Source organism: Galleria mellonella, unplaced genomic scaffold (assembly GCF_026898425.1).
Source record: "Galleria mellonella isolate WM207_F2 unplaced genomic scaffold, CSIRO_AGI_GalMel_v1 utg103, whole genome shotgun sequence".
NCBI lineage: Eukaryota > Metazoa > Arthropoda > Insecta > Lepidoptera > Pyralidae > Galleria > Galleria mellonella.
Window position 1 is genome coordinate 2,167,019 of NW_026441966.1, and position 13,647 is coordinate 2,180,665.

General features: G+C 33.9%; 1 protein-coding gene across 1 annotated transcript; it reads left to right on the forward strand.

Annotated features, from left to right (window-relative positions):
• Positions 1 to 1,975: 1,975 nt before the first annotated feature.
• LOC113512665 (matrix metalloproteinase-2-like) lies at positions 1,976 to 12,259 on the forward strand. Its single transcript, XM_052895560.1, has 9 exons — positions 1,976 to 2,145; positions 3,326 to 3,481; positions 4,167 to 4,273; positions 4,739 to 4,900; positions 6,630 to 6,910; positions 7,617 to 7,801; positions 8,512 to 8,656; positions 9,481 to 9,741; positions 10,584 to 12,259. Exons 1-9 carry the CDS (start codon positions 2,038 to 2,040, stop codon positions 10,733 to 10,735), a joined length of 1,557 nt encoding a protein of 518 aa, XP_052751520.1. The 5' UTR covers positions 1,976 to 2,037; the 3' UTR covers positions 10,736 to 12,259.
• The last annotated feature ends 1,388 nt before the right edge of the window (positions 12,260 to 13,647 follow it).

Here is a 13,647-nt window from a genome sequence, read left to right on the forward strand (position 1 = left end):
ATCATTCAAAAAGGCAAGGTAATCAATAATCAATCACTAAGACAAGAAAAAAAAATAACAATTAGGAAATAAAGATTTTAGGAGGTAGGATACATAAATTTTTCAATTTCGTCATATTTAAGCTATTGAAACCACTCTATAACAGTTTACTGTGACTTTTAAAAATAGAATTTATTTATTTTCCTTTCCTATCAATTCTTATTTATATATATATATATATATATATATATATATATATATATATATATATATATATATATATATATATATATATATATATATATAGATTTGTTTCTGTAGTTACCTGATGAATTATAATGGCAATAGACAGGTACGAATAAGTTCCTAATACTCATACCCAGTACCGACCGTAGAGGATGCGGTCAGGCGTCAGAGTGCTCAGGAGCACCGCAATTTAAGGGGAGCACTAGTGTACAGAATTTTTTTCCTCGTTAAAGGGCACCGTTAAAATTTTGCCCAAGACGCCAAGTATATTAAGGTTGGATTGCACTAATAAAAAGTCTATGAGAGGTCATAAGGGCTACCATCTGTTATCATCCGTCATATCTCTCGTGAAAAAAAACTAAAAGCAAGAATTACATAGAAGTGATAAAATTGTCAATTCATAGCAGGCTAGTGTATAGAAAATGTTATATGGCCGTATAACCCTACCAAATTCAGATACAACCTACTTGAATACTTTCTACATAAACTGTGTCAATTATATAATTTAGTAATGTAAAATTTGTCATTGACTTTTTATTTGTTTTTAGGGAAAATATTTAGAAAAAAAAAATAAAACAATAAACATAATAATTTATGTTTACACACGCAAACATAAATTATTATGTTTCGTAAATCGTGTAATAATAAGTGTATATCTGTCCGGTCCTCGTCAAAATTCTCCTAAAGTTCATCTGGTACTCCAGTGTATAATATTTATCTACTTCCATTCCACCTCTCATCATCAGTTCGGCAAGCCACTTTGTTTTATTTATTATTAAAGTAGGCTACGGCCAACCTTGTTCATACAGTCTGTTTCGAATATTATTATGATTGACAACTTCGACAGCATTGGTGAAGAGTGGCAGGTCGAAATCTCGTTCACTTCGAAATTTTCTAAATCACCCAAAATATTCGAATGTCATGTTTATGTTTCATAACAGTTTTAATATTGTAATCTTACTAATTTAATATAATTGTAACTACATGATATCTGTACACGAGAGGTCTTTAAGAAATTATCATTAATTGATATGAGGGGTCAGAATATGTAGGAGCCGAAACAATTATTTTTAGAATACCGGCATCACACAAAAACTACTGCACGCAATTGTATGAGGTTTTCATTGTTGTGTGTTTTGAAGCTCTGAAAAAATTTATGTTTTTTTTATCTTAATACGTCTTCTAAAACTGGTTATTGAGGTACTTGAAAAATTTATGCATACGAAGTTGCGGGCAAAAATTAGTTAATAATCCTTACTTATATTGTCGGTAGGGGCCGCCCTAGACGGACGTATGTTGACCAAATAGGCGACGTGCTGAAGAAGGGCCAAATTAAAAGTACCCGTAACCGGCGAGCGTGTATGAAAAGATTGATGAATGTGGAAGAAGCGAAAGAGGTTTGTTTGAATCGAAGCATTTGGCGTTCCATTGTTTCTGCCTACCCTAATGGGAGACAGGCGTGACAGATATGTATGTATGTATGTATGTATGTGTGTTATAAATGTGAGTTCGTTTGTTTGTTTATTTCCTGTTAGCGCCTTAACGACTTTACCGATTACTAGGAAATTCGGTATACGCGTACTATATGGTATGGAGAAGGTTGTAGGTTTTTATCCCGGTCAGTGAATATATTCCGGTCACGCGGACAAAGTCGCATACAGAACCTTGTATATTAATAGAAGCTCCATCAAAGGGCGTTAACCAGCTTTGTGTCCTCCATGAATCATTATCAGGAGGCAAAGGTCATCATCGTTTATTATAATTAAACAGCGATATGTGGACGCGCGCCTCCTTTGTCAGTCGGCCGTAGCCATGTGCACTTGCAAATATTTAATTGGCCTTCTTGTTTTCACAATCGGCTGCTGTTATGTGACATGTAGGACTATATATGTGGAGCTTAACACACCTACGTACGAGGAGGTCAGTGTTATCATATTTAATAAAACCACTTATCTTTCAAACAGTGGTCTCACAGCTGTCGAGATCATAATGAGCGCCCAAGCCAACATTTAATTTGTTTCTATTATCGTTCTTAAAACTTCTTAAGGAAAATCTCTAAGTGCAATTTTGTATTATTGAATATTTTATAAAGTTAAATCTTTTTTTTTATTTTTTTTACTATCGTAAATTTAGTGCAACTGTGTAAATTTGTGTAAACTTGTGTTCTTAATTTTGAATGTTGTACAAGAGCGCTATGCTTCTATATGAGATTTCCGCATTTAGCAGTCACCCTCCAGACCAGCCTTTAGCTGCGACCCTGGTTTTATCTGGTGGTAAGACAATACAAGTGGATATTTATTTTTAGAAAAGTGACAACAGCACGTAAATTGTATTAAAGAAAATATATGGTAACAAAGATATCTCTGAGTTGGTGGTGTTGGTAATCAGATAGCTGATAACGAAGTAAACTTTGTTTTTAAACAGTTTGTTAATGATAAACAAAACAGTTATATTTACCACTTAACATCACTATCAATTTCTTTCACAAGTTCAGTCTATTTCATCAACCGTCCATGAGACTAGTACAACAAATCTCCGTACAGCGAGACAGGATTCCATGTAACTGTGATCCCATAGAAACGAGACAACATAATGATAGATGCACAAAATCTTTGAAATTAGTGAAATGCATAAAACCATAATGTTTAGAATAAACTCCATTGAAATCTGAATAACTAAAGTAGATACATAGTATATGTAGGAATCAAATGGTCTGAGAGACAATTTAAGAATCATATTTTATGAACTACCCGATTTTATATCCACCCGATATGTAAAATTTGTGGTTGTAAAGTCTTTTATGTTTTTTTAGTATTTTATATTTGAAGCAGTCTAGGCAATAAACGATTTGTCTTCTTCGAAAATGTATTTAGTAAAATATGGCCTAATATTACAATTTTTATTTAGATTTTTACTGAAATCGTCCCATTAAATTCACACATAGCTATACTCAGTACTGCTTTATCAGATATCTTCATCTATCATGATATCTCGAATATTTTTAGTGACCACAATTGAAGAACTCTCCTGACTACCTCATCTAAAATTATAGTCGTAAGCACGAACATATTTTTTGTTTATTCTATGATTTATATTACAGATAGCGTTTCTGAAGAAATATGGCTACCTACCTGAAGAGTCTGGCGAGGATTTAGATTTCGTGTACACGCCACAGTCTATCTCCGAAGCATTGAAAAAAATGCAAGCATTCGCCGGTTTGCCAGCCACCGGCAGTTTGGACAGTGAAACTAAACAAGTGAGTAAGATTTAATAATTAGGTATGTCATGACAATTAAATTTTTTTTTTATTAAATTTAGAATGATAAACAAGCTGACGGTCCACCCAATGGAAAGTGGAAACCGTAGCCTATAGACATAACAGAGTATACTCTGTCACCCATGATATCCTTCATGCGTTGTTATTCCGGAGGACTAATAATTTCATTATCATATCTCACCCTTCAAACCGAAACACAGCCATGCAAATGCAACTGCTTCACGGTAGAAACACGAATGGGACAGAGGAGCCCAAATATTTTTATTTTAGTTTAAAATATTTAATTTCAATAAGTATACTAATTCGTTCAAGAGTATAGTTAAGGATGTACATGTTATAGATGTAATATTAAAATAAAAAAACGTGTATATTTATAATTGTTCTATATAAAATTGAAAATTTTATTTTTAGTCATCTATACACATATATCATATACTATATTTTAGTCATTTGTATACTTATATATATATAACTATACAGGCAGTTGCCATAGCGTAAATGTGTCTACTATGCTTTAATTAAAAACGAATGTTCACTAAAGAACAACAATGCTTACATGACGTATTTAATGCTGGAAGTTTTATAGTATACGCTTATCAAGCCAGCCGTATGCTTTTTTGTAACCGTCATTACATAAAAAATATATTCTTGTATTAATTTACAGTTGTTCAAGAAAAAACGCTGCGGGATAAAGGACATAGAAAACACGTCATCAAGAATACGCCGTTATGTCATACAGCAGGGGTGGAACAAGAAACATATCACTTACAAGTAATCAATTACGTTAATTGTTCTTTTTTTCTGTAAATATGTATGACTACTTGGAAAACGAGGTGCATAATATCAATTTCGTAAGTCGGGATGACATGAAAAACGAATTTATTTCTAAATTGGTTTACAATTGGTTGTTTGCATTGCATTCTCAGATGTTCGTTCTTTAATGTTTTAAAATTAGATCGGAAAGTGAAATTCTCGTTAGATTCGTTCGAAATTCGATAGGATTTTAATCCTTATTTTTCAACCGAAGCTTAAAAAAGGTTCGGTTGAAAAAGCTCCGCCTACACTATTTTTAGTTCTAAAGGAAAACAAAACTGGATATGTTTTTGAATTTATTCATTGGTAATAATCTACATACTTTTATGTCATGGAGAGAAGAGTATTTCATACGCTCTTACGGTTTTCCATTCCATCAGCTTTCTTATAATAATGTTATCAAATCTCTTCTTCTATCTTTAGAGTTATAAATGGATCCGCTACACTGCCGAAAGACCGCGTGGAAAAACAGGTGGAAGCCGGTCTTGCGATCTGGGCCCCCCACGGCGGGCTTCAGTTTAGTAAAGTAGAAGACGGCCCGGCAGATATACGCTTCTCGTTCGGACGGCAAGACCACGGAGATGGGTAAGTTGAGATTGTATATTATAGTTGTTCTAGCGTAGATGGTATTACATTGTTTTCTTCCATCGAATCCTTAATTGAACTAGGTGTTATACCTACTTGAATAAATTTTATAACGTATGCATATGTTTTCATAACGTATAACATGGTGTGACTTCATTCAAGCATGCCTTATCTTTGTTCAAAGTAAGTTCTAAAAGGATATGAATCTGTCATTATAAGAATAAACTACTAACAATAGAATCTTTACAAGGTAAGGTCTTTATAGGTATTTAAATTTCCGTAAAAGTTCTAAATAAATGTCACGTACACTTTTTTTTTTTATTATTTATTTCTTATAACAACACAAACAATTGAGATAAGTCTCCAAAGAATATTTTAATGAATATCCACTTTCACTTTTAGTAGTAAAATTACTTTTTTATTAATTTTTTTTTTGCATCGCTTGGTATTGACGAAAAACGGTAACTGTCGCCCATAGATGGGAACAGCGCCATTGACATACATTACATTGACCATGGTATCCTTCATACTAATGACGTCTAAGGCAACTACTGGAAAAACACCCCAATGGCAAAGCTAGTCCATGGCGGTGGTCTATGCTCAGTAGTGAACAAGTAACGGCAGATATATAATATAATATATATTTTTAGCAATAAATCTTATTTTAAATTAAAAAAATATATAACAAACCCTAAAATAATTCGTATAATTAAATAGAACAATTTATACAAGATTTCAGTCTAACAATAATTTGATAAAGGTACGACATTAATATATTCAGAGATGTTTTCGAGCGCGCGTCTGACAACAAAATGGCCGATCAGTTGGTTTTTGTCCATTTTTATAGTTGCGACGAGCGGTGGGGAGACTCGAGTAGGGGATACCGCTAACAATATATAATAATAATATTTAATGGACCAAAAAGTCTGAAATAAAAATTATTATTATTATTATTAATAATGTATTTTACGGTGTCCGTAGTATTGTTTATGTTTATAAACAATGTTTACTATTTTCCATCAAAAGGATCGTCATTTCGTTTGCTATTCTAAATATCATAAAAAGAAAGTAATATTAATATCATTGATAACAGCTGTTAACTGTCCACCACTGAACGTAGGCCTTGCCATGACAAGCGGTTTTTTTTATCGGTGAAAATGGTATGGTAACCCCGCCTGCGCTAACGGGATACGCTGGCGGAGCACCAGTGAAGGGTGATAGATGAGAAAGAAAAGGCAGGTCAGTTAGCTCATCGTGATGAATACACCTGGAATTCAACACGATGGTTTCTAGGGGGGCCACGTGGAGGTCGACCTCATAGGGTATATGAGGCACCAGTGAAGGGTGATAGATGAGAATGAAAACAGGACAGTTAGCCCATCATGATGAACTCATTAGGAATTAACCATGATAGTTTCCAGGGGGAACCGCGAAGAGGTCGACCTGGTTGGGTATATTGCTAGCAATGGGATTCTCAATCCCCATTACTAAAGATCCCTTTCCCCCCCATGGCAAGCGGTTTGGTAACCACAGTTAAGAGGCACGCTGAGGCCATCCCTCTACCATTATGTTTCCTTAGTCTCCTCTTACGACACCCATAGGAAAGGATGGAATGGCCTATTCTATGCCGGGACAGCACAGCCGACCAATATCATTATTCATTCCAGAATCTTCGTAATTACTAGTATCGTGGTTATGTTACTACAAATACATTATTTTTCTAACGTAGGTTTCCTTTTGACGGGCCAGGTCGCGTAGTGGCTCACGCGTTCCCCCCGCCGGTTGGGGCGTTGCACTTCGATGACGACGAACTGTGGGGAGACAGTCCTAACAAGGAGGAGCAGGGAGAGAACGATATAACCGACTTCTTCGCTGTGGCGGTCCACGAGATCGGCCACGCGCTCGGCTTGTGCCACTCTGATGTGAAGACATCTGTCATGTACCCATACTACAAGGTGCCAGTCGAGCAACTCAACATTGATGACATTATGGGCATGCACGAGCTTTATAGTGAGTAAAGAAACACATTTATTTTTTATAGATATTTTAGTAGTAAATGCACCGCCTACTCAATTTGCTTCTTGCCTCTTAGTTGACTGGTATAAAACACCGTCCGGTGTTATGTCCGCCAAATGTATATAGAATTTCCCTCATCATCATTTCAGTCATTATCCGTCCACTGCTGGACATAAGCCTCCCCCATAGACTGCCATAAAGAAAAGTCCTGAGCCTCCTGCATCCACTGACTCCTTGCAATGCATTTCAGATCATCACTCCATCTAGTGGGGGGGGGGGGTCGTCCTACACTGCGTTATATATATATATATATATATATATATATAGAATTTTATTGTGCATTAAAATTTACATAAATAAAAATAAGTAAATAATCACGATACATATTTCGCTCCATTATTCGAAAATTAAAATCGGAGTAAATACAAAGGTATCACGTTAAGGTTATTATTATCATGAGGAATTATTTTTTTTTTATAAAAAAAAAAATATTGCTGTGTTAACTAAGACAATATAAGACTAATTAAAGTAATTAAATTCGTGTATTATGAAATTTGTATTCATTCATATGCAATGGTCCTTCGAGCCGGATGCATATTTTACATGTATGTCTTTGTGTGCATTAGTTAGGAATTTAGAAAAGAAAGTACAGTAAATTAATTTCATTAAGTGAGGCAATTACAGTATTTGTTATTTCCAGTGAAAGACGAGCTTATTGAGGAGCCAATACCGCCAGAAGTGACAGAGAGCGTATCAGCACTAGTGCCTAAGTTCACAAGAGCGGACAGCGACTTATCTGATGAGAATGAGATACCAGACCTGTGCTACACCAACTACGATACTGTTCAAGTTATACAAGGGAAAATATTCGTGTTTGAAGAGGAGGTAGGCGAAAAATGTGTTTAACCAAGCACTAATTAACAGTAGATATAAACCAATCCTATACGAGTGTTATAATCCTGCCGTTATCCCAATTATTTGAGGTCGGCGTAATATGTTTTTATTTATATTACACAAGGGTTTGGCTTTTGGTTTTACGATTGGCCGACTGACATCAACTCTCCTTGCAATCGGTGGTATCCACCAAACATATACTCTTCTTTTTCATTTAAGGGTCTTGTCTGTGCAACTAATTCATACTTTTTGCGTCAGCTCTATTAGTCCTATAGTAGTATATACTTATTTCTCGGTCTTCCCCTTCCTTTTTTAGTCTCTATTTTTCCTTCTAGTATGGTCTTTAAAAAATCGTCATGTCGTACAGTAAGGTGATCCAGCATACATACATAGCAGCACGTAGGTATACTAACCCAATATTCTGATCAAAAAATTATATTGTTCTAAAAAGATTATACTAGTAAGAGATAGTTTTTGGAAATATCTACGAAAATGGAAGAATACTAATCGAGCTGTTTTCTTTTGTTATATTGTGTCTAAAAATGAGGTTGTAAATATAATAAATACCTAGGAATAAGGAAAATAATTTTAAGTCAAGTTTCACACATTTCATGGGAAGTAGCAGAAGTCCATAACTTGTAGATATGAAACAAATGATCCACAAGACCTCCTTTTTTATCTAATGTATTAATGTTTTTCAGTGGGTGTGGGTGCTTTCCAAGAGGCGACACATCGAGGAGGGTTATCCGAAGAGATTCCACGACGTGTTCATAGGACTCCCAGCCGAAGTCAACATCATAAAGACTATTTATGAGAAACCGAATGGAAACATTTCCATATTCTCAGGTTAGAGAAATAATTAGGATTATACTTATGACTGTTATTCCTAGGTGGGGTAGTCAGAAATATTTTTTATATATGTCTAACAATTCATTAACGTCCGCGGTGTGGTCCCGGCATAGAATTTGTATTAAGATCTGTGTACGGTATGTTATAACAAGCACTAGATGGAAAAGTTAACGGATTTTTATTCATTCATTCATATCAGTTTTTAACTGTCCACTGCTAAACATAAGCTTGGGGGGTTTACCAATAGTTGCCTTGCTTGGCGGACGGATTCGCAACCGTAGGTAGGTATTGGAAATGTTTTAATAAGGACTCTGCTGCCCTTGACTCTGACAACTACGGAAAAAGAAGAGGGTAAAAGTTAAAATAAATTAAAATCTACAAATTTACCCAGTTGCATACCAATTAATTGTCTATTTATATGTACGAAACTTACTTTTATCTATAATTAAAGATTGTGTCCCACAATATTGCGACAAAATAATTTATTTTGACCTATAAACTAAACTATTGAATCATTTTTTATCTATGGGATCAATCTATAAGTATAACCTCTATTATATATATAGTATATTCAGTCCTCTATTATATATAGTATATTCAGATAAGAAATAATATTCCAAATCGGTTTACAACTGGCGAAGTTATGAGGTAACAAATATTAAAAAAAAAAAAAAGAATCTTGTTTTATATAAAGTCGGTAAGAAAATATGGCCAATGTTTGGTGCAAATAAAACATATTCTCTCTCTTTCTCTGTTTCTACTATTATATACACATATAGTAGTAGTAACAAATAGTTATAACTATTTGTTTTAATGTTTAGGCAGGAACTTCTGGGAGTTCGACCCGAGCTTCCATTTGTTGAGACGCGGCAATATATCAGAGTACGCGATACCGCGACACGTGCCCGAGCTGACCACAGTGTTCACCTCTAACTACAATAACAAGACATACCTGATCGAGTACGAGAGGTTCTGGCGCTACGACGAGAAAGCCGGCGCTATGGACAAGGGATACCCGAAGGAGATGTCCGCGTGGCGGCAGCTCCCGTACCCGGTGGACGCTGCCATTATTTGGGAAGAGGGTAAGATTTAAAACATAACATACTTCATTATAATTTTAGTAAATTTTACATTCAAAAGTTTTTTTTTTTTTTTTATATAACATAAAAAAAAAAAGTTTTTTTATACAATTTAGAATGACAAACAAGCTGACGCCCCACTTGATGGAAAGTGGTAACAATCGCCTATAGGCATGAAAAGATTGAAGAAAAATTTGGTACACGCGTGGGTTTTTTAATATTAAATACTATGGTAGCAAATAAGCATACGGCTCGGCTGTAAATTTCGAAAGGAAGATCATTATATCCTAACTTAGTTGGTGCTGTTCGTGTCTATAAGCGACAGTTACCACTTTTAATTGTTTGCTATTCTAAATTCTTTTGTGATTTTATTACATCAATTTGTTACTTACCTGGAACTAATCAGAAAGACATGGACGTACCTAGCTCCTTTTTTTTTTCATGGATGATAATGGAATGCTAACCCCGCATCCGCTATCGGTATACGCTGGCGGGGCACCAGTGAAGGATGATAGGTGACGATGAAAGCAGGTCAGTTAGCCAATCCTCACGAATCCCACTAGAATTAACCACGATGGTTTTCAGGGGGAACCGCGTGTTGGTCGACCTGATATGGTGTATTGCTTGCAATGAGTTAGACGTATTGGGTGGGGCAAGTCAGATTTGGAGCGATTGCTTATTGCGCGTTAAATGTTGTACAATTTTCAGGGGCCGAGGGGCGGTAGCTTTAAATGGTGCAATAAAGAGTAAATACGAGAATGGCACTTGTCTAAGGGGACAGAATAAATCAAATTAATTAGAATATCGCTGTATACAGCAACTAACATTTATTTTACTATTTGCAGATACGTACTTCTTTCGCGGACCGCGTTTCTGGCGGTTCGACAACGAACTGGTGCAAGCGCATGAGTACTACCCGCTGCCGACGGCGCAGATATGGTTTCCGTGCCCGTCGAACGACGAAATGTACAAATATGTTACTAACGATGAGCCCTGACAGTTATCGTAGACATGTTCTGCGAATTATCATGTGGTATCGACGGTTAACCACCAATACCTCTTAACAGACGTTTATAAAATAGTTGTAGACATTTTTTCTAACCTATATCTTTTTCTATATTGTCAAATAATTTTTACATCAATATATTGAGCATTTATATTATGAAACTAATTATATTACATTTTGGTTTCATTGTATTTGGAATAAATTCAGAATTACGATGTTTAATGTAACACTTGTAATATTTTGTTTAGTGAGATTGGAAGTAAGAACTATCTCATATGAGGGAATGGTAGCAAGTGTTTAGCTGTAAGCAGTAAATAACAGTTCTAGTTCCCTCCGGAATAGCGCTAGAGCGTCAAGAGAACATGAAATGAATTTAGTAATTATTGATGAACAAAATTGTTGATAAAAAAATGCTAATGCAATGCAATAAAGAATATGTATAAAATGTACCGAGTTGGAAAATTCAACATATTTATTCACTATTTAATGCATAATAAAGTTTAACAATGGTATTTAACATAATAATAATTATGTCAACTAAGTCTGGCCACATTTTTTTTTTATACAACTTAGAATGGCAAACAAGTTGACGGCCCACCTGATGGAAAGTGTTAACCGTCGCCTATAGACATGAACAGTACCATGGACATAACAGAGTATACTGTTTCGTCCATGATACTCCCCATGCGTTGCCATTCCTGAGGACTCAGGTGTTATTTCTCCGTACCCAGTAAATTCACCCATCTATATATGGATATTTTTTTTCATATTGTATTTTGTTTCTAACAAATTAAAATATATTTGCTAGTGTAAAAAATGTTTATTTCCACTATGACCCTCGACACGATACCCGTTATCTCTACCCTCCATAATATTGACCAGTAACAGCGTACACCAGTTATACAGACGGTTACCATCTTCCATCAGGTGGGCTGTTAGCTTGTTTGCCATTCTAAGTTGTATAAAAAAAAATTTAAGACAGTAAATTGATATGCATAAATAATACATGGAAAACTTAGTCGTACATGTTTATAAATTATTGCTCCTAATTTTATTGATTTATGAATTTTATTATGGAATAAATATAATAGCCGATATGCAAAAGAAATAATAATTAAAACAATCATAAAAAATATATCATTTTATTAAAGTTTAAAATCACATACAAAGTAAAATGATGAAATAAATGTAACCATTGTTCGTTCAGTGTGCCCCAAATGTTGTCTAATTGTGTTTGAAGAGAAAGATTGTAACAAACAGCTTGAAGAAAATAAATAATAAAAAATAATACTGTACTAAAACTGCTCGCTTAGTTATTTAATTTTATTTAACAATATATAATATATAACCTTGTACATATATTTTGAACCGTCCGTATAATTTATTGTCATGCGCACACGCACACTACAGTCTATTCCAATTGAAGTTAATGGAAAAGTAGACACAGAACAGTCTCTAAATGAAATTGGTAACAAATCGAAACATTAATTCAATTAATAAAAAAATTTATTTGTACTATTATTGGACATCAACGTATCGCCTAAGATTTTGTCAATTAATAGTTTCTATATATATACACAGAGTGCAAACTCTCTATAAGCAATATTGTTTATATTTTATTTATTCTACTCAGCTTAGTAAAAGAAATAAGTAAAAATATTTGCCATATGATATTTTTATACTCCTTTATCCCTAAAAGCAATTTTTCCCATAAAATTTTTTTATTAAAAGTAGTAAAAATGAGTTGCTTATGTAGAACGTTCACTGTATATGTATATATATAATATATAAAAAAAAATTAACATCAAGATTAGTATACAATTTGCCATGATGACATCTGGAACGTTCCTTTATAATCTCAGTTCTTGAATAGTGCGCGCCGTCCGTTAAATTTACGTACTAATTGCATTGCATGCTACACATTACATGTCACAGAATATCTGTACGCGGCTTATTAACAATTTGTTCACAACAAAATATATATATATATATATATATATATATATATATATATATATATATATATATATATATATATATATATATATATATATATATATTTACTTTTAAATTCAAATCTTGAATGTAACATTACACAATGAAAAAGTCAACTAAACAGGGCGAGGTTGTTAGATCAAATAATGTTAAGGAAGAAATACTAATTGAAATGCAGTAGTTACTAGCAATTTAACAACTATATTATTTGCCTCTGGCATAGTAATTATACAGTTATAACAGATATCTCTTTTCTAACGTCCCTGCTGACTTGGACATATTTTTTTTTATAATAGACAACACATTTAAAATCTTGAGTAATTCCATTGTTTCTAGCATCTTCTCCGGGACTCCCATTAACAATAACTACAAACAACGTTCACAAGTTTCATGCAATTTTGAGTATTTTTGTTTTATATTAATTGTAGGCAATTTTGAAATATTACTGATTTTTTTTTCTAATTTATATGGAAAAATCCACAAGTATCTAGTAAATGTATAACATAATCACAGACATTTTGACCCAAAAAAATTTGGTAATAAGTACTACAACGTCAATTTCAAATTTCAACTATAGTCCGTAGGCTATCCAAGCCGCCTAGAGAAGGTAAAAACGAATCTCTTGATAGAATCACTTAGATCAGCGCTCAAATAAGAAAAAGACAGCGCGCGTCACTATCTCATTCTATCTCATGGACTTGTTAGCGATAACGTTTGTACCTACCTCTAGGGAGCACAAATTAAACCAAATAAATCTACTAGTATTGAATACTTTACCACTTTATACAAATGTTGATTAGCGGTATTTCATAATGGACATTGTGACTTAGAAATTTTTGCTAGCTCAATTAATATATAAGTACTGTCAACAAAAAAGGTAATGAAAATTTTTTAATAAGAATAAGTAT

Bases quoted from the DNA above. Each gene is read 5' to 3' on its own strand.
- LOC113512665 (XM_052895560.1), top strand. From the start codon at position 2,038: ATGTGCACTTGCAAATATTTAATTGGCCTTCTTGTTTTCACAATCGGC. The intron at 4,274-4,738 runs GTAATCAATTAC...TTCTATCTTTAG, and splicing joins AAGAAACATATCACTTACAA to AGTTATAAATGGATCCGCTA. The intron at 6,911-7,616 runs GTGAGTAAAGAA...TGTTATTTCCAG, and splicing joins GGGCATGCACGAGCTTTATA to TGAAAGACGAGCTTATTGAG.